At 40.9% G+C, this 20,949-nt stretch overlaps 1 protein-coding gene across 7 annotated transcripts; it reads right to left on the bottom strand.

Moving 5' to 3' along the window:
* Nucleotides 1-500: 500 nt before the first annotated feature.
* gnas (GNAS complex locus) lies at nt 501-20,098 on the bottom strand. 7 transcript variants are annotated; one of them, XM_068331342.1, is made up of 13 exons: nt 18,778-20,097; nt 18,491-18,629; nt 14,724-14,796; nt 10,421-10,475; nt 10,181-10,300; nt 7,323-7,420; nt 5,228-5,282; nt 4,920-4,993; nt 4,574-4,632; nt 4,380-4,500; nt 3,786-3,916; nt 3,178-3,245; nt 501-2,799 (listed from the first exon to the last, which is right to left on the bottom strand). In XM_068331342.1, exons 2-13 carry the CDS (start codon nt 18,627-18,629, stop codon nt 2,653-2,655), a joined length of 1,140 nt encoding a protein of 379 aa, XP_068187443.1. In that variant the 5' UTR covers nt 18,778-20,097; the 3' UTR covers nt 501-2,652. The 7 variants fall into 7 exon arrangements, 6 of the variants coding, with proteins under 6 accessions (XP_068187443.1, XP_068187429.1, XP_068187434.1 ...); XM_068331328.1 differs by having other exon boundaries at nt 18,491-18,915; nt 19,021-20,097; XM_068331333.1 differs by having other exon boundaries at nt 18,491-19,579; nt 19,777-20,097.
* Between the last annotated feature and the right edge of the window lie 851 nt (nt 20,099-20,949).

Genomic DNA, 20,949 nt, shown 5'->3' with positions numbered 1-20,949 from the left:
GCACTGCCGAGGCACCCTTGAGCAAGGTGCCGTCCCCTTTACAAATTGCTCATTTGAGGCGCACCAAGAAGGAGCTGCCTGCCACTCTACCTCCCCTGCATGCCTACAGGCCCCTTTGTGTGTGTGTGTGATACAGGGGCCTGTACTCACAAATATGTATGCATGCGTTTGTAATCAGTAGCTAGAGTGTGCTTTCTTAATTTCCCTTCGGGGATCAAACCAGTATATAAAATTAAATTAAAAAAAAAAAATTTTACTTCAAGGTATGAATTGAGAAGTGAAATGCAGGATAATGCCAAAGTGACTTTCAACCCAAATTTCAACATTGTTGAACTACAAAACCAGGAACTTGACAATCCGTGGTCGTCCCAATAGCCTGCAAAGAGGAAACGACCAGTAAACGAACAGAAAACTCCATTTCCTCTAATGTGGAAATGAGGGATAAGGTTGCAAAAATGCAGCTTAAATGAGACAGTGTTTACCGTTAGTGTGTTTGGGTGTAAGGACAGACTTATCTGCACCAAAGAAAAAAAACTTTATTTCTTAGAGCTTCTGTTCAGAAAGTAGAGACCCATAATTTGATGTACACATTAAATGAAGACTAGGGCAATGAAATGAGAGATGCTAATACTGTACAGGCCGCCTCTGCTGTGCAAGGCAATGAAGGAGGACCTCCCCTCCCCCCTCAGAGACTAAACTGGAAATCAATCTTTTTTTACATTTTTGACTTTTTAGCAAAAGAAGATTTGTGTAGAAACAAGCCATGTTTTGCATCTATCATCTCTTTAACCCTTGAAAAAATCCTTTGCAGATGGCAAAAAAGAAACCTGAACAAAACTTCAGTTGAAAGGATTTAAGTTATAGCAATATGTACACCAGCAAGTGTACAATTTGTCAAGGTTCATTTGATTCTAATAAAATACTTTCTTAAAACCCATATACATTTCATATATTTATCTTTTGGGGGTATATGGATTCAAAAAGACATTTAAATCAAAAGGAAAGAATGGGTGGACAGGTGAGAGAAATTAAACTACAAAGGCTACAAATGGCTGTCCACCATTCCCAAGAAGAGAGACCACAGAAAAAACAACGAGAGACAGAAGGATAAAGTCAAGAGAGAAGGAAGAATCAAGAGTGATTGAGTCAGGAAGGGATTGGCCAAGCTATACAGCGCAGTATGACACCCACTTTAGCTCATTACACACGTACAGTCGTGATCAAGGCACAGGGAGCTTCTAAAAGTATTTTTCTTCAATAATTGTACAAAATGATACATTTTACAGTTTGTACAAGAATAATAGCTCAGCAGTAAAGACAGACATACAAAGGAGCAAGAGGTCAGGAAAATATGGAGGAATGGCAGAGGTACGAGTAGGCTGTTTGTCTTACGTGAGTAAAAAAAATATTGTCCCATTTGTCGTCATCTTTTATTCAATGATATATTTCTCTTAAAGCAAAACAGTGCAGGTTAAAGTGCAGATGGGGAGGTTGTGAAAAGATGGAGAGGTGAAAAACAGGTGAAAAAAGAAAATGCAGATATAAAGAGCCAAGATGAAGAGCACACAGGGCAGAATGGCACAAAAGTCTACAGACAAAAACAGCTGTGGAGACAGAACAGGGTCAATCATGAGAAGAGTTCTCTTTAACTTATGATACTGTACTCTAGAAGGTTGTCTTTTGCCCTCCGTTTAAGTTCCATAAAAGTTGGCTTTTTTGTTTAAATTCTATATGTCCTCTTCAAGATTTTACTCTACTACCAAAAAGGCAAAGTCAGGTGGCAAACTGGAGAAGTTGAGGGACAGTCAACATCCCTGTCCAACAGTTCCAGACTCGATCAGAGAAACTCAAGTCAGTTCAAGTCAGCGCTGCCTTGTTTGTGGTCTCCAGCCTTCTGGTAGCCTGATCAATCTCAAAACAGCCCCAGAAAATGTAGTCTGTAGTAATGGTGCTCCTCAAAGCCCGACTGCACAATCATTATGTCCATTTAATCTCAAAGCACTATTCCAACGGCTGAACGAGCCTGTTGCTCGTCTGTGTTGGTACGTTTTCGGATTTAAGTTGGTTGTGCAATCCAGTAAAAAGCAGGTGATACGTTTCTGTACAAGCAGATCCCGCAGTTGATTCATGTGTCTGATAGGAAGGATTGGTGTACATGGTTTGAGACCTGAGCACAGTGATATTTGTTTGATACGGTTCAGCTGATCGAGATGTGTATATTCTCTATTTGCAGTAAGTCAACAGTTCTTTCTTTATAAGTTGCACTGAAGTAGAAACTCCCCCAGTTTTCATCTCAACCTTTAAAAACCCTTCTCACTGCAGGTGATGATGTCCAGTCTGGGTCACTTAGGGTTCCAGGAAAAGTGGAGATGATCTGTATGGGGATGATGTGTGATGTTAGAGGTGAGGGTATGACTGGGGATGGAGCTAGGAGTCCGTTTATTCATGAACCCCTCAAGGCCTTCCATCAAAACAGCTCTGCTTCCTGCACGTAGGGAGTTAATAGAGGAAGTTCTGTGTTCAGGGTCTGTCCGTTTTGGCTCCACAAAAAAAAGCTCACACGCTTCTGCAGAGGAAAGGAGTTCAGAGACTCAGGGCCCAGGGTTTTTCATAGTCTGGTATGTTTTTTGGCCTAACACTATTCGTGTTCCATCACAAGAGCTCGTACTGCCGCAGGTGCATTCGCTGGATGATGTCTCGACAGTCGTTGAAGACACTGCGGATGTTTTCTGTGTCGACTGCACAGGTGAAGTGGGGGTAGCAGTAGTGCCTCCCATCGCCGCTCGCTGTGCTGATCCTCTGTGGATGGACAAAGGAGGAAGTGGGAATCCAGTTAATCTTCAATATAAGGCCATTTGCGAAAAGTTGACAACTTTGTAGTTTATTGGTCCGACGATCTAGACACTTTTCGGTGTTTTCTTTTGCTTCCTAACCGATCACAAAATGCTTCTCTCAGAGCAACCCCAGCCCTCCCTGCTGAAAATCATACCCGTCTATAAATGTCATTAGCAACCAGTGAGTTAAATGACGATACATGATATAACATTTATCAATAAGAACAATTCATTGTTGGTTCTTGGTCTTACAGAAAAATTAAAATAATAACAATTTTCAGGCCTATTCATTATATGCTATGTGTCATGAAACACAAAAGTATTTATACGTCTAAACTCCTACCAGGAATTCATCTCTTATGAAGTACTTTGCCCTCGTGACACGTGGATCTTCTCCAAGCTCTGGTGTTGCTGGAAGAGGAGAGAGAGGCTCATGCTGATTTAAAAAAAAAACAATTAAAACACTCAAACATCAAACACATACTGACCAAGACGGACACTGGCTTTTTAATGGACGTATAGATTAGGAATGGAATAATCTTGAAGCAAATTTAACGTGGGGTCAATTAAATTTAAATCTACTGTTTGAGTTCATGTATTTGTCCAGCTCTTTTACAGAAGAAGTTCATTCTATAAAACACTAATGTAAGAGATGTTATGGTGTATCCTTATGAAAGCACAAGGATGTTTCTAAATGCTCTGTAAACCTTTACTGTGACAAGCAGAGCAGACATATTTGACATAGGTGTTGGGAAAACTGGGACATTCAGGAATTTGTCAGGGAGCAGTTTACAGCTGGGACTATTCGAGGCAGTTTGAGGTGTCTGCTCATCATACTTTACAGACAGTAATTAGTATTCTTCATTTCATGAAAACAAGACAAAGTTTTGAAAGGCGATATTTAAACCGATTGTTCATGTTTCTGTGCATGGATTGAGTTTAAAAGCTCACCATCATCAGGTGTAGTGTAGCGAGCAAATTCAGGAAAATACTCCTCAATTTTGGACTTCCCTGCCAGCACCTTCTCTGCCAGCAGGTCCTGTTTATTTAGGAACAAGATGACAGAAATGGTCCGCAGCCACCTGAAGAACAACAAGTGATCAGTGCTTGGAGTTAAACTGAGTAAAAACCTTCTGAACACAAAACATCTGTCCTCCCTGAAACATTTCCTTTGCTGAAACCAGTAATTTTACAGATGATGTCCATTTTGTCTGTGTCCCTTTAGACAATCCACAAACGCATTCTAATTGAGGCAGTGCTCACAATGACTGCTGTGATTTAGATATGCGGCTCAAGATCTTTTGATTTTCAACTATCCTGCAATTGTTATTTGCTCACACACCACAGGAACTTGTAAATAGAACATATGGTCTACATTTGCGTTGGTGCTACCCTGAGCATGTTGTTAGGAAACCCATAAACAAGAAAAATGTTTCCCAGCCTCAATGCTGGGATTTATTAAACACTTCTTACTGGAGCTTTTATTATAACTTAATTTCGATGGACTGACAAAAGACAACATGCCGACAGACACAATCTCTTTACCTGTTGTTCCAGATGTTCTTGAAAAGATTGAGGGCTTCCTGTAAACGGTTGGTCTGATTGTCCTCTCTAATCACCATGTTGTAACTGCTACTGGCTACCACGAAGATGATAGCTGTTACATCTGAGGATGACCGGAGAGTAATGAAAAAAAGCTCAAGTAGCTGAGAGACATAAGAAAGAGGAGCAACTTTTACCATTAAAGCACTGAATCCATTTCCGGCGCTCGTCTCTTTGACCGCCAACATCAAACATACTGAGTAAATCACAGGAGAGACAAGAGTTAACACGTGAAATGCTGCCATCACATGGACAAAGCGTACATCAGATTCCTTAACCTGTTCCACAGAAACATCTAATACTGAAGATATGTACATGTATTTTTGAAGAACTTGCTATACCTATTATTTTCACTGCACCCCCTCCCCCCAAGACACTTCTGTGCTTTAAACCCGTTTTACATCAGCAGAGACAGACAGGAAGCAGAGCGAATGAAGCAGTGATCTGAGGGCACCCTGCTGCCCTGTTCATGGTATTACTCACTGGAAATTAACTTTGTCCACCTGGAATGTCGTCTCAAAGATTCCCGATGTCAGCACTCTGCAACGCAGCAAATCCTGGAAAATGGTCACAGAAAGTTTTCTAAGAAGGTAAAAATGGGTGGCAGGTTTTGAACACTTACATTGTGAATTGAGACCAGGTTTTACATTGTGCACATTCATTTTCAGGCTTCCACAAGACAACATGGATAACACAATAAAGATCTATCTGAGATGATTTTATCAACCTTTCTACTACAGTGCAATTAATTGTAGGTAATATTATCTTTGTGGTGGCAGAGATTGACAAACCTGATCTGTTGGAGTATAGTCGCTTTGCTTTATAATGTCAATTTTGTCCAAAAAGCTGAAGAGAGAAAAAGAAAACTGATGAGAATAATGACTGATGGGATAGTGGTTTCTTCGTCACCATCACATCCTCTCTTTAAAAAACAAACAAACACAAAACACAAATCGGAAGGAAAACAGCTTTCACTCTGAACATGACGAAGCAATTTTTGGCAGCAAGCGTCCTCTTAAAGCACCTACAAAAAAGGTTTTATCAGAAACTTCAGCAGTGATAACACCTGTGAAATACAATTATTTCCTCCTCTTTGGTTCTACAAGGCAATAAAAATCTTTACATCAAAATAAGGTAATTAGAAACCATTTATAAGTTGATCATCATTAGGCTCCTACACTGCATGTATAGTTTCCCTGTATTCTGTCCAATGGTTTCTGAGGACATGTGGGCAGCAGATATCCCATGGTAAACCTGGTTCATGTCAAACAGAAAAATAAAAATAAAAACTAGAACCAATGCAGTCACACACTGCAACATCCCACGATACCCTTGAATTCAAAATTTTACCCTGACCTACTTGCATAGGTCAAAGATCAAAGCTAGTGCTCTGACCCATGGAGACAGAATGAAAGCAAAAGGGCATCTGTCTGATTACAAAGCAGATTTCAAAAATAACTTCCCAGCACCCTTGCCTCCAGCATGGTAACCATGGAGACCTAACCACAGGCACTATTAATAGTCTGTCCGCTCCAAATCCAATGTGGCAGAAGTCGCTCCAGACAGACAGATGGAGAAAAGGAAGACGAGTCAGAAAAGGGAAAGGCTATGTTTGTGCGAATGGGGAGGGACAGCAAAATGGGCCGTACCATTTCAACCACTTTGGAGAAAAGTAGGACGACCTCTATTCCTCACTTAAAAACACCCCACTACGTGTGACACACACACACACACACAGTGACAGAAATTTGAATGAAGTCATCACGTGTCTGGCTTTTCAGTGGTAATATTTAATGTGTTTGATTGGAATGGTGAAATTAAAAATTACATATACACCATACATAAAGGAAAGTACTTCAACCTAAACTGTGTAAATTGATGTATTTTTGATAGTTAATTATTAAAGTAGGAGCAGCCCTATGTTGGTGATGAACTTAGGTATATGTAATAGAAAGAAGTGAAAAAATAAAGTTTCCAATCTTTCAATTACTTATTTGGTCCAAGAAACAGTCTGAAACACAAAGAATATGAAGAAAACCAACAAAACCAACAGTGCTTCATAATTTGCTAAACCAAGGACTTATTAATTTATATTTGCTTAAGTAACCAATTGCTGCAGCTCTCCGTATTGACTGATCATGTAATAATCATTTAGTAGTTACTAAGGAGAGTAAAATTTCATAATGATGGCTCAACTGAAAATCTGAATATCTAACTTGGAAAAGTAGAGAAAAATAACGAGTGAGACTAAGTCGCTACTGAACTGCAAGTCACTAGGCTGAAGTTATTTAGATGTTCACCTCATTTCAACCCTGCTGAACCATGTCCTCAGGGAAACCCTCTGATTCTCCTTGTGTGTGTTTTTTTTTAAAAATCACAGGGTATAATCCAGATCACTTAGAGGAAATGACCCTAAAGTGCCTGATTTTATGGATCTGAAGACACATGTGAAAGCCAGACAATCCCCAAGAGTGGAAAACATCTGTGTCGTCAATAATTCAGCCTCTCACTTGGTCAATAGTCAGGCCACAAGTGGTCGAGTCTCCACACATGAAACTGAACTAGGGTGGCTAATCTGTTGCTTCCTGGCCTGCTAGTGCTCCAAAATCACAGAACCACTGTGATGCCCTGTGCCCATGTGATCTCGCCTGCCCTAGTTATCTCTGCGTGAAACAAACCAAACAAAAAATGTCAAGGGAAAAATAGTACAAAGTGTTGGTACGAGGATTTATCCCTTTTTTGAGAATATACCCACTCCCTGAACATCTACCTGCCAACTAGAACATAAAGTTTAGAAATTGTGGGAGCTCCTGGGCTCACTTTTTGTTTTAGTGTGGATGGAATGTGATGGAATTTAAATAACTGCACTGGCAGATGGTTACTTACTATTGTGCACAGTCGATTAGCTGGTACTCATTGGATCTCTCATAGCACGCTCTGACCCCTTCATCCTGCCACAGTGTCTTTGTATGCTCGTAAAATTCCTGAGAAGGAAGGACAACAGGAAAACATGAATGACACCAGTAGGAAACTGTAACAGAAGACTGGATTGGTCCACCAATAACCCGGACTTAAGCAAAAAGAAACTCCAGCTCATAGTGATGTTTCAACTAAAAACTTCTGCCACCTTTACCTGATTAAATACATGTTTAAAGACCTAGTTCCTACAAACCAGAGAACTTCTGTATTATTTGCTGAAAGGGTTTGGTGTCTGAGGGCACTGCTGCTTCTGTTGACACCACGTGCAATGAACGTTGTGTGTGGGCAACATCTGAGTCCATGTCTGCAAATGTAAATAGTGACAGAGAGAAAAGCTTGGGCAGAATAAGGGGACTTACTCTGATGCAGAGAGGCAGCACAGATTAACCACTTCAGTCTTTCATATTGGCTTGTAAGAACATTCAAACTGTACATTTTGGTTTCAACACGTTGGATCCAGGTGGACCACAGCCAGTTGCTGCCACATGTCAGCATAACCCAGCTCAAGACCACACAATTTATTACACTCATCTTAAGATATTGTGAAGTTAATTGTTTAAAAAAATAAAATTAGGAGTTGATGTTAAAATGCTTTACAATGTCAAATACAGAAATAAACGAAATCCAAATCAAATTTGAATGTTGGTTAATACACCAGTTAAGAAAGGGGGTTAAAAGACAGATGATTACTTCAATTGTTCATAGCAACTAACATAATGAGACCAAGTTCAAATTGAATCCATGGAAATCCAAGACATACAATAAAACGTGCTTGGTTTGAGTTACTCTGGTCAGTTTGCATAGACAGTAGTCACTACACTGAAATATTGTGTTTTAACATCTATAGTTACTACTACAGCAGGATTACTCAAAGTAATGAAATGTTTAGAAGCTAACACGACGTTGATCTTGAGTAACCATCACATTACTTAGGCATTACACATTCATCACATCATAAAGATCAGTTTCCTATCAGCAGTGGAAGAGACATTCGAATGAGCATCGTGTGATGTAGTTAAAGATGTTCGAAGCAAAGATATAAGCACTCCTTAAAAAAAACGTAAAAGTTATGATAGTAGAAATGTTCAGCCGCCTTGTCTCAAGCCTCCAATTTCTCCATAAACACAATAGTGTTCGAATCAATCCACATTTCTACCTGCAGTCTAACATATTTTAAGTTTGACAATGCACACAGTTCGGTGAGCGTGTGTCAAGCCTCAGCAAGCAGATTTACATCAAGTACATGTGTCTGCATGCATATAAAACTTATTTTTGCCAGCCAGAAGCTGCACCAGACTTTTTAATCTTTTCATCTATAAGTTGTAACGATGGTGAGTGGGACATCTGGAGATTTTAGTAACCTTATGCTGGCCATTAGCTGGATGTGGTTGGCTGGACTAGACTGGAGCTTTTACCGATGAACTGCATGCAAGATGGTCAAGCATCCTTTTTGGGACTAGCTTCTCAATGACGTTTTTCAAGGGGGAGGGCTGGGGGACAGTCTGGTGGAGTTTGTCAGTGAAAATCGGGCTTCTAATCATGGAATTTACAATCTTGACAACTGATCCAGTTACGGAACAGGATGGCGAATCAGAGGAAGGAGAAGTTGTGGCAGCTTATAATGCAACAAAGTTTGTGTATGTCAGCGTTCACCCGCAAGCTCTGAGTGAAGCATCCTGCAATCGGTTAAGAACAGAAAGAAAACACCGATAAATGTCCGGCGCTTCGGAGAAAGTCCACCAAAGGAGATCAATTACTGCAAAGTGCTGGCAGCCAATGAGTTAACCGCCTGAGCTTCAGGCGGCGTGTCCCGCTGGAGAACATTTAGTGTCATCAACTCAACAACAAAGAAATCCTTTCACGTTACGTTGGGAACAGCTCATTATTTATGAAAAGAAAGGCAGTGGTTCAAAAAAGTAGAGGCACTTCAAGCCGTTTTTGTAACTGTCAAATGACTGGCTTTAGTTTTTTAAATTTTGGCAAAGAAGAGGCACATAAAACTATTATGTAATGATTTTAAACCATTATGAATTTGATGTGTTTCGTCAGAGATAACCTGATGAATGATGTGACAGAACACAAGTATTTTTGAAGGACAGGAGCACACGCGTTGATGGAGCTGATCAACGTGAGCTTGATAACACATGTTGTAAACGTCAGTTGTAAATTACTTGTTGAATAAATTACTTATTAATTATAGTGTGTGTAGTCACCGTGTCCTCCCAGGTGGATGTCAATAAACTGAGACTTCAACTTCCATGTTCATTCTCTTGGCTCGGGCAATTAGTTCATGGGACTGCCCCACTGAGAGCATTTAGCTCACACTCGCATTCCCCCTGATATTATTACTAAACCTCAGTGCTGTCAAGGGATTATCACCTAGAATGCTGGGAGTTTTACCTGCCATCATCTAATGATAGCAGGTAATGAGATCCAAACAGCTGAGCCTACTGCCTGTGCATTATACCTGCCACAGTTCAACAAAGGTGTCAGAAAAGGGGAGCAACATGATTTTTTTTTTATCATAGCAGATGATAAAGATTTTAAATTTAAGTTTGCTTTTGAGCCCATGTGGAAACAAACCCACAAAGAAAACACCTAAATCTGCTACCTCTCTGCAAATGTGCACAGATGTCTACTCAAAAATGAAGCCCGTGGTAGTTCTACTTCACAATGAAATCAAGGGACTGATGGTGAAGCTACAGTAAGGTGAAGCTCCTGTTATGAAGGTCTGTGTTTGCCGTGTCAGATATTGAACTACTCACAGGTGGAAATTCGGAGTCCTTCTGGAGGACAAGGTTGAGGATGTATTCAATCCGGTACCGGTTCTCTGGGCGTGCCAGCTGCACTGGTGGTGTCAAGGTGCTCATTGCTGTTACTATGGTCTGTCACAAACACACAAAAGAAACAGATATAAAATGCAGATGATGGCGGAAAAAAAGAAAACAGCTAAGGCTGTTCTTGTGTTTTCATTTACTACAGATACAAATGTCATAGCCAGTCACCTCGATGGCCTCTTTAATGTTATTCTTGATATCCTGGATTTTCTGCTTCTTCTCTCTGAAACAGACACACAAGTTCAGTGGCAGAACGTCTTCAGACAACAGGAAACCAGCCACCATAAACGACGTGCTCTTCTTATGAACACAGAGGGTTTTAGTCAGCAGGTATTGTTCTAGCAAAGTTAAAACAAGTATTTGGGGGGGGGGGGTGTCACATGGTATATTTTCAATATAAAAAGGGGAAAAGACCTTCGCTGGCACAAGGAGAATAATTAAGTCTGTCTGCTATGAAGTATAAACGTAATGACATATGAACTCTGCCTGACAAATATTTCAGAAAGCCAGAAGCATCTCTCTCACCTTGAGCCGTTTATAACAGTATTGTGTTTACCCTAGTTCCATTTCAGAAACAAGGGAAAAGATGGGCCTGTTTCTGTGCCATATGATCCATACCAAAGTGACAAAACTTCATTTTCCTTAAATAAATGCCATTTACTGCTGACACTTCCTCAGCAGACTGACATGGAATGGGGATTGAAAAATCAAACATTTGAGGTGGAGCAATTACACTGTGTTTGAGAAATGCATGTAGACATAAATATAATTTGGGTAACACTGAGAAATGGCGAGGGGGCCAGAGGAGGAAGAGTAAGACAGTTCACTGGGTTAAGGGACAGCTTAAGAAGGCTGTTTTGACATTTTCAACGTCATTAAAATCACATGGCTTAGTGTGTGTGTGTGTGTTCACAGGGAGCAGACATGATGCAATATGTTACAGTGATGGCATCTAGACATATACTGCGGTTAATGCAAATATCTTGCAGAAATCACAATCACAATAGTTAGAGCTTTAACTGAGCTGCTAACCACCAATAACCTACAGGGATGAGGTAAAGACTGTTCAGACTAGCAGCAAAAATCAGATTTGTTGCCCATCCAGATTGAAAGCGGATGGCTCGTTTGTAGTGTAAATAGTCACACAACACGCAAGTCCCCTTTTTGCAAGACGGATTGAAACCCATTTCGGAAGGTAGTTTCACGTCTTATTTGGACAGAAGGGTCTCAGTCCGAACAGCTCCACACACACCAATCGGATTTGACTGTCAGCTGACGTGCATTACGGAGCGTGGACGGCACCTCTATGGCAACCTGTCAGATCGGTCAATAATGTGGCCCAGTCTGAACAAAGCAAGATCCTATTTGAACACGTGCTAAAAACAGTGTGGACAGTCGGCCCTAAAAACAGATATGAAAGGAAATATGATTGGAATTCGATTTACCTGCAGTCTGAACGCAGCCTAAGTATTGATTAAGAAAAACAGATGAATAATTCGTTCACATCAGCGATAACAGCCAAGGTCAGTCAGTCATCAGTCATCTTCAGATTACCACCGCTATATCTGCTGCAGCGGGTCACAGGGAGCCGGAGCCTATCTCGGCGGGATAGGGCGTGAGGCGGGGGACACTCCGGGCACGACGCCAGTGCAACGCGGAGCCACACAAAAAGACATACAACCATGCACACACACACTCATTCCTACGGGCAATTTGGAACGGCCTGAAGCGCATGCTTTTGGAGGTGGGAGGAAGCCGGAGAACCCGGAGAGAACCCACGCAGACACAGGGAGAGCATACGAACTCTGCACAGAGCGCTAACAAGTGCACCACCGTGCAGTGGAGACTGGGGGAGCTTACAGTCCGAAATTAGTACGTTTACGTCTTGTTTCAGGGTCCAGGATTATTAAACCATATTACTATACTTGGAATGTGGTGACCCACAGACACCGGTTATTTGTTTTGGTTTCACCCTGATGTTTAGAGGCAATCCATCCTTAGACAGTTTTTAGTGATAGCCAGAAGGTAACAATAAATTTCAATAAATGCATGGAAGCAAAGATGCATCCACACCCATCACAACCAACAGGCCAATACATGCAAAGTCCCACAGACTGAGGAACTTTAGAATAAGAATCAAAAAGAGCAGTAAAAATACACATACGAGACCCGACAAAAAAATGTCAAAAACGTTATCTAAAATCTAAATCCACTCCTGAAGAAGCAACTGGTGAGCCGACAGGTATCAGCACACATGTCAGTTTCATCCAGCAAACACTTAGTTTAGTGTTTACTCACAAACAACTAATCTGCTCACCTATATTATCTCTTATCTCCTCGCAGGAATATGTCTAATAAGGGAACGCACATGCAAACATCTCTTGCATCTATTCTGCTGGCATTATTCATGTTTTATAGTCATCAAAAGAAATGGAGATTGAATGTGGTACTGAATGAGCCCACAGCTGCTCTTGAACGGTGCCGTATTAACAAACTTATGGGGAAAACAATTGAACAACTTCACATGAATTTAACAAAAACCCCAAACCAAACAAACCTCAAGCTTCAAATACACAGGATATCTCCCTGTTAATTTAACGTTTTACAAAGTATGAAGTTAAATTTTTTATAAATAGTAAAAGATGGCCTCTCCAGTCCATGAGAGATGTGCACAAAAATTTGTTAAAACATCAGGGGCCCTTTTACTTTTGTTTAGAGCTAAAACATAGACTCTGGCAAGTCATTTTAAATAGAGAGCTGGTGTTCTGAGAGTTACAGGTGTATTATATGTACATTTATGACAGATCGATAAAAGACCTCAGTCGCCTTTTACGTCACCTGCCTTAGATTCATTCATGTTTTGATGTTTTTAGGGGCTCATCACCAAAAACGTTGGGCGCTTCAATCGATTCAAAGTATGACAAATGTGGACAAAACAAAGAGAAAACTGGATAAATCCCCATGTCCCCCACAGGTTCACAGATCCACACTGTGTTGCTTTCACTCTTCCAAGAGATGTATCACTAAGCCCCCTGATCGTAACCATATATGTTGAAGTTGAAACTTTACAAATGTAACAGCTCCAAAGCGGAACACGTGTGTTGACGGGGAAATCCGTTATGGATGGACACATCCATTTACATACACACAAAGAACATTCATGGACATTCACACAGCAGCTTTAGACACAGGCCTAATGTGATGTCCAATATATGGAATAGATCAACACAAGGATATCATAATGTAAAAAAAAAAGATTACCTTCTGTTAGATGATGGTTGATCTTGTCTGCTAATGTAACTTCTAAACTTCACAACCTTCTTATGTTTGAAAATTTTGTCTTCTTTTCTACTATCAAATTGGTCATGTTTCACCTCTGTTCTCTGGACTGATTAATAGACTCCCAAGCTCTGGTAGAGCAACCACACGAGCCTCAGCAAGTGGCAACTGTATTGTTCCCAGATGTAACAACTCATTCGGACAGTCTGCCTTCTCAGTAAAGGGAGCAAACCTGTGGAACTCTTTGCCCACAGTTCTAAAGCTAGAGACAGATGGTGGTGTGCTCTACAGTGGGCTCAAACTATGGTCAAAATCAAATCAACTGTGCTCACATGTATAGCCTCTGACTGGTTACTAAATTATGTTTACTTTTGTACTCAAACGCTGCTCTAAATATTAACAGAATGTATTTTATCATTTGTACGTGATTGGGTGTTTCTTATTAACTATAGTGGTACTGTTTTTCTATTTGTATTCTCTTTTTTAGAAAAGTCTCCAATGGACAAGTGGTAAAAATTAGCACTGGTGCTAACACACTGCAAACTGACGCATCTACAAGTCGTGCAACTGTGCAATGTGTTTGTTATGTCCATGTCAAATAAATAAACAAACATAATTGGTGCTATTGACCAAGCACTAATATGAAAACATTTCAGTTGAGCTTCTCCTTTGAGCTGCTACTGGCTGCTTTCTAAGCCCATCCTGCCTTTCACCTAACATCGACATAGACGCTCCATTACTGCATCCGTCATCAGAGCCAGTTTCTTCGGAAAAACACTACCAAAAATGAAATTACGCAATTCACACTCAAACTGGATTTATCAAAGGAACATGATAATTACATCCAATTCACAAGGTGTAAATAAGACGCTGAACATAAACTGGATTTGTGTCAGCAGTTTGCACATATTGGTGATGACATGTCTCTCAGATAAATACGGGCAGTAATGAACTGTGTTGCTAATGCACTGTACCAGCATCATGTGTTGCGGTGATATTTCACGGGTCATACTGTGAAGTGAGGTATCATGAAACCTGCTGAAGGCTACCAGACTGTTTGACATGTTCATCGATTTAAAGATCTCCCAGTCACATGAAAAATAAATCTCCTGTCTGTAAGGTCTGACAGGAGGCTGGGGTAGAGCACAGGAGATGCGACACAAGTATTTTGTACAGCTAACATCATACATACTCTGCGTTGAAGCCATTGACATGTAGGATCCTCATCTGCTTCACTATAGTACTCTTTCCTGACTCCCCGGCACCTGAAAGTCAAAAAAGCAAAAATTAGGCATCCGTCAATGTGTGAAACAAAACATGCATACACAGGGAGGAAACAGACTATAGACATTTGTATGAATGAAAGAGCTCCAAAATACTCTCAATTAGAACTTTCATCAAATGTTTTGGCTATACTTATTTGGATCAACTGCAGTGGTAATAAAGGACAGTCATCCATGGTCGTGGCTGCGGGAATAAACTAGATTATTCCACTAGATACTGTGATTCCAATCACAAGACGACATTTTTAGACGAGCTGACCCCTCCTTCAATAGAAAGTTAAAATACAAAGAGCATGCGTTACAGCATTGACATTTGACATGGTTGTGATTGTTTTGAAGGTTTTTAAGCATTTACAAAGTTATACTAGTTTGGTTCAACATGTTTGTATCCTCAATATCTGCTTTAATTCCATCATGACTGATTTTGTGTCGACTTGCCCAGCGCTTGCCCTCCGATCTTTGTAGCATCCCACACATCGCCTGATGGGATAGAAATGCCCCAACAGCTCACGAAATAAATGAAACTAAAGAGTGGAGTGCAATCTGAATACTTTTGAGCACAAGCTCATAGAGTAGCCATTAGAGAAAGCACCAAAAACTCAACAAATTGGCCCTTGAGCCTTTGACCAATTCTTAGTCTTTTTTAAAATACATTTTCAAGTTATGTTTCCTGATTTTTACATTATTGTGTCTGAATGAGTTTGTGATGAGTCTGCAAAAGAAAACAAACCTTTAAGACTCCTGGTGATCGGTGATCCATTCAATTGTGTAAATATTACCTATGTTTGTCAGTGTCCCACTGCAACTTTCAAAACTAGTGAACAGAGCTACAATTAAAAATGTATTGAGCAGAATACAAGTTGGGCGAGTTTGACAACAGACAACAGCAAAACATGAGATCTGAATGTAACATCAAATGAGTGGTCAAAAGAAGTGCAAATTGTAGACAAAGCTGTAAAAAATATTCTTGGAGCACATCGTGCTGTGTCATCCATGTATTCCCCTCACATTGACTTTCTTCAGCTGTCCCTCCCACACAACTAAAACAAAAACACCAAAATATTAAAAGCCAAATTATACTCAGTGTGGCTCCGTGGCGCACTGGCGTGCCCGGAGTGTCCCCCTCCTCACACCCTATGCCAGCTGGGATAGGCTCCAGCTCCCCGTGACCCGCTGCGGCGGATACAGCGGCAGAAAATTAATGATAGAATGTTGTTTCAATTGCTGGGTAAGTCAAAAAGTTAATGCACAAATAAGCTACATTCTACCATGGTTGCCGTTCTGAAACCAACCTATCCCCGATGACAAACTTTCTGAATAACCAAATATGACTAAATGAAACATGTATATGCCAGATCAAAGCTACTGAAGCTGCACTGACCTGTGCAGTAAGTCAATGAACAGTTGTCACTTATTTAAATATTAATTATATCTGTATTAAACATTTACTGAATCTGAAAAACAAAACTGCAGCAGTAACTTAGAGTTGTTGACACAGTACTGTACCTCCAATATAGAAGTTTCTATTGACACAGCAATAGAATTGTATTTTTGATCAAAATGTTCAATTCAGTTATGGGTCATCATTGTTGTGAAGCTAAGGTAAAGTTGAATAAATATTTGGTTAGATTACATCAGAATAAAATGGGCTAATAACTGTGGCAGCTAAATGCTATTCCAATTCAAGTCCTGCTAATTTTTGCGGGTTCTGAAGGTGTGATTTGAATATAATCATCAAATACAGGATAATGAAACATAAAATGGAAGAAGTTACAAGTCACAATTTAAATGACGTCTGCATCAGGTTCAGGTAGTTTATCTGTTAAATGTTAACTTGGAACTTAAAGGCTGATCACCAAGCTGACGTAACTTTTTTTTGGCTTAATGTGGCAGAAATTAGATGTTTTTAGATTAGATGTGTGAACACTGATCGTTTCAAATAACCAACTTTCATGTGGTTCTCTAAAGATTCGACCCATATCCACTCCATGCAGCGTGACTTATGCAATTATTTTGCATGTATGGATATGCTGAGAATTTGACTGGAAGCTCGATCAAACGCAACAACCAGGGAGGAGCGAGATCAGAAACGAATCTTCCTCAGCTGTTCCCACCCTGCTTGTGAACAGCTGACCAAGTGTTTGCTATCGTCCAGTGCAGCATGTCATGTATGCATTCACTGCTAGCATGTCCTTTTTGTTTGGATACAATGAGGTCTCACAAACATGTTTTTTGTTGTTGATCATGCAGATGAGTCATGCTAAAAACCCGCACCAATGTGATCATGCCTGCCACATTGGAGGCCAGACATTCACATTAGAGCTGGAGACTGGTCCCGTGCATTTATGAATGTGTGAAAGCAAATCTGATGAGAGGAAAACAAGGAATTGCACAAAGAGGCTTGTTGTCTGAATTTGGCCAAAATAGCTTCTGTGCCAACCGCATGTTTTGTGCCATCACTGCTTTTGAAAGTGTTAGCCTACAAAATAATTAAACTGCCAACATGCGCCACCAACTCAGTAATGCTTCAGTTCAGATATCTATTTAATCAAAAATTGTAGGTCTCATGACACCAGTGTAGGTCCCGTGGCACCAAAGTAGATCTCGTGGTGCTATTGTTTGTCTCTTTGCGCTAGTGTAGGCCTCTTGGCGCTGGGGCAGAGCCTGGTGGCACAGGTGCAGAAGTTGGTAGCACAGGTGCAGATCCCGCTGCATGGGTACAGAATTAAGCAGCTCACAATTTTAATGAGTAAAATAAACCCAATGATCAACACTTTCACTCTAAAAGTTTTGCTTGGTAAACAGGCCAGTGTGTCAGTTGCACTATCTGAAGAGAAATTAATAACATTCATGTTGAACAAATTCCCTCAAGTATGTAGAATCACAAATGAGTAAATTCAGTTCTGCAATAAAGTTAAACATGAGGAATATATAACAAAGGCAGCCATCTTTGCGGAAGATATATTTTGATTTTCATATGGGGCCTGCAATTGTGTTACTAGACATGACAAGATCATTTTTTACAAAAGATCATTTTTGAAGGAGAGGTAATTGCAAATGAGCATACAAGGAGGGCACAAAGAACCACATGGTGGGGAGAAGTTATACACTTATTTCTTATGTAATGTAGAGACCCAACCCACTTCCAGTTCATTCTGTTTAGTCTTATCCAGATTAATTTCTCCACTCACGATGCATTGTTTTGACAAGGTTTGTACTATACACCCTCAAAAAAGTATGTCAATATTGTTAATTCACCCAAATGTGGAAACCCACACTTCAGGTTAGCACAAGAACTCCATGTGGTTGCAAACTTCTCCACCAGAATAGGGATAACCTGCATTAAAGTCATGCATACATGAAATTTAACTAAAAAGAAACCAGGTTTGATGAACAAAGAGTAAGAACCCCGGCAACAGCTCAACTACTTTTACTCTGTTGATATGGACCTTGCTACAGCATGCTGTGGTTTTGGTAGACTGTACATTTGACAGTGTCACACAGAAAAGCCAGCACAGTGTTGCATTTTTAGCCTCATGCAAAAGGCAAAGTCACACTGTTGACAATGTTTCCCAAAACAACATACCAGAAGGTTATGCAGGGGAGGAAGCAGAGCCCCCACTGAGCACACTGAAGACGTCTGTGAAGTAGCATGAACACCATAAAAACAACTCACCTAAAAGTAGTAGTCTGTGTGTTGCTCTGTAAATCTGTTTGTCTTTCTGGAGCTGCTTCTCGATCTTTTTGTTTGCTTCTCTTTGAGCCTTCTCCTCATTTCTCTGGTCTTCGGATTTGCTGTTACCCAAACAACCCATCTTCCCGCAGGAAAAAAAAAAGGGGGGGATCCAGGGGAGGGACGAGGAGGTACAAGAGCAAGTGGAGGTGGCGTGGGTAGGAAAAAAATTGACTAAACAAGACTAGATCCCTCGTTTGACATGTGGATGTGGAGGCAGTGTCACCCACATTGAAACAGAAGTGGTCTCAGTGGAAACTATCCGTCCACAAGGCGAGAGGACAGGCAGGAACCAGCTGCTGACACCGAGGCCGCTCCGGCTTTTCCTCCTTCACATTCAGTCTCTTTTCTTTCTCTCCTCCAGTCAACTGCGTAACAAAACAAAACAAAAAAAACACCACTAATCCACAACGTCCGTTAAGACACCAAAAACTGGGGTTTCACCTCAAACGGAGGTAGAACAAACAGCCTACTTTGCATCTCCAAAAGCCCGGGACTCGCGTCTCACTGCTGCCCGTGACAAGTAGCCGAACTCGGCGTGTCCGAAAACCTCCTCCGTGCTGCGGCGCGGCTCTTTTCCACGTCTCCTTTCATGATAAACATTTCCATAGGTGCACACTTACACTCTAATTAGCGCTCTCCCAGACGGCTGTCTTTGAGGGACGGGCAATTAGGACCAGAGGAAGGGAATATTTACACCCGAACGAAGAGCATGTGTGATATTCTCATCGCTTCCGTCGTCATCCGGCTGCATCTAATCAGTCTGAAACAGCTCCAAACTCACTGCGGCTGTGCTTTCGGTTGGTTCTCCCTCCACCTCCAGCTGCAGCTCGACCCGATACCCCCCGGTTCGTCCTCCTGATTTGTGAAGGCTGTTTCTTGCGGTGTTTTATCCTCCAAAGGGGCCTTCTCTCTTTCTGCCCCTCGCTTTGGTTACTGAAATGTGTTATCAGCCCTCACATCACAGCCGAGCCACCAAAACTGCGCACCGATAGACTTTTATTTAATTCCTGGTTCGTTTCTGATGAATCCCTTCGAGACAAAACAGAAATAAATCACAAAAAAGAAAAAAAAAAATAATAAAAAGGAGAACGTGACCGAGATATGGAAATCCCTCGAAACGTATCCACGTTTCTTGCAGGTGAAAAAGCAACCCCTGCTGTCAGGCTCCGTTCTTATAGCCTACATAGGGCCTACATGACATGACACACTCGCACATAGAAACATACTTGTATTTAAATTCTTCTTGACGCCGTTGTGGGTAAATAGGCTACAGGCTTTAGACAACATGTGCAATTACATTCACAAAAAATAGGACGCGGGTAGTTGTGGTCGCATATTCCCACCGTGTAGGCCGCTCCCCTCCTGGCTGCTGCTCGTGGAAGGTGAAAGGCAGGAATAAAAACCGATTCCTGGACGCTTTTATTTTCTCCCTCGCGTTATTTGTCTCTCTGAAATTAGTAGCCTACATTGAGGAGATAGACAGCCCTAAAGAGAGACGGGGTGGGGCCACACGGCGCTCATTGAACCCTGGGAAGGAAGCGGCGAAAGAGGAGGAGAGGCCGCTTCGCCTGGTCACGTGGCACACGAGCGCTGCTACGTCATCGGCGCGACTCCGAGGAGAGAACGGCGCCGTCTTCAAAGACAGCCGTCACAGGTGGAGGGAGGGGAAGAGCCGCACATAAACCCTTACATAGGCGTGTGGATGTTAGTGTCCTCACGTCATGGTAACGTTTGTATCCGAAACACCATGACGTCACTAGATTAAGGTTTACGGGCTAAATAAATAACTGTAAATGATGAAATAAGTGGATTACTTTACCGATTAATGTCATTTGTTAAACGCTAGGTGGCAGCAGCTCTCTAACGCTGACCTAAAGGGTAAAAGACAGACCCAAGCAGTAGAAAGTAAAACATTTTCAACATTCTTAGGCATTCCAGGACATGGAAACGACAATATGTGATTCAAAATATTTTCTAGGTTAACTGAGGGAAAAACGTCAACTATAAAATTTGGGTCCAAGAGCACAGATTCTCAGAAAATTAACTTTTTGTACTAATGTTATATGATTTATTTATCATTATGAGAAAAAAAAAAGAAATTTGATTGAATTCTGTCCATAAGATATTTTAAATGTGTATAGACAATTCCCTCTATCACTGGTGAAATTCAAGAAACTGACACAAAAATTGCCAAAGTTGAAATAAACCTTAAATGTTGAAGTAAGCAAATTTTAAAAACCAAACATAAGATGCTCAACTTTGGGATTAAGATTGTAAAAATGCTCCCTCATAGATAATGAGACATTTCAAGCAGTTCCATTCTCAGATTCAAACAAGCATCTCTTCCTCCGGATCTCAGTAAGGACAGAGGCCTGTCCTTGAATTCATAATGACTAACG

Source organism: Antennarius striatus, chromosome 2 (assembly GCF_040054535.1).
Source record: "Antennarius striatus isolate MH-2024 chromosome 2, ASM4005453v1, whole genome shotgun sequence".
NCBI lineage: Eukaryota > Metazoa > Chordata > Actinopteri > Lophiiformes > Antennariidae > Antennarius > Antennarius striatus.
This window is presented reverse-complemented; position numbering and strand designations above follow the sequence as displayed.

Bases quoted from the DNA above. Each gene is read 5' to 3' on its own strand.
- gnas (XM_068331309.1), bottom strand. From the start codon at position 18,629: ATGGGTTGTTTGGGTAACAGCAAATCCGAAGACCAGAGAAATGAGGAG. The intron at 10,301-10,420 runs GTGACTGGCTAT...TGTTTGTGACAG, and splicing joins ACATTAAAGAGGCCATCGAG to ACCATAGTAACAGCAATGAG. The intron at 5,283-7,322 runs GTAAGTAACCAT...TTCTCTCTTCAG, and splicing joins CTAATCGACTGTGCACAATA to CTTTTTGGACAAAATTGACA.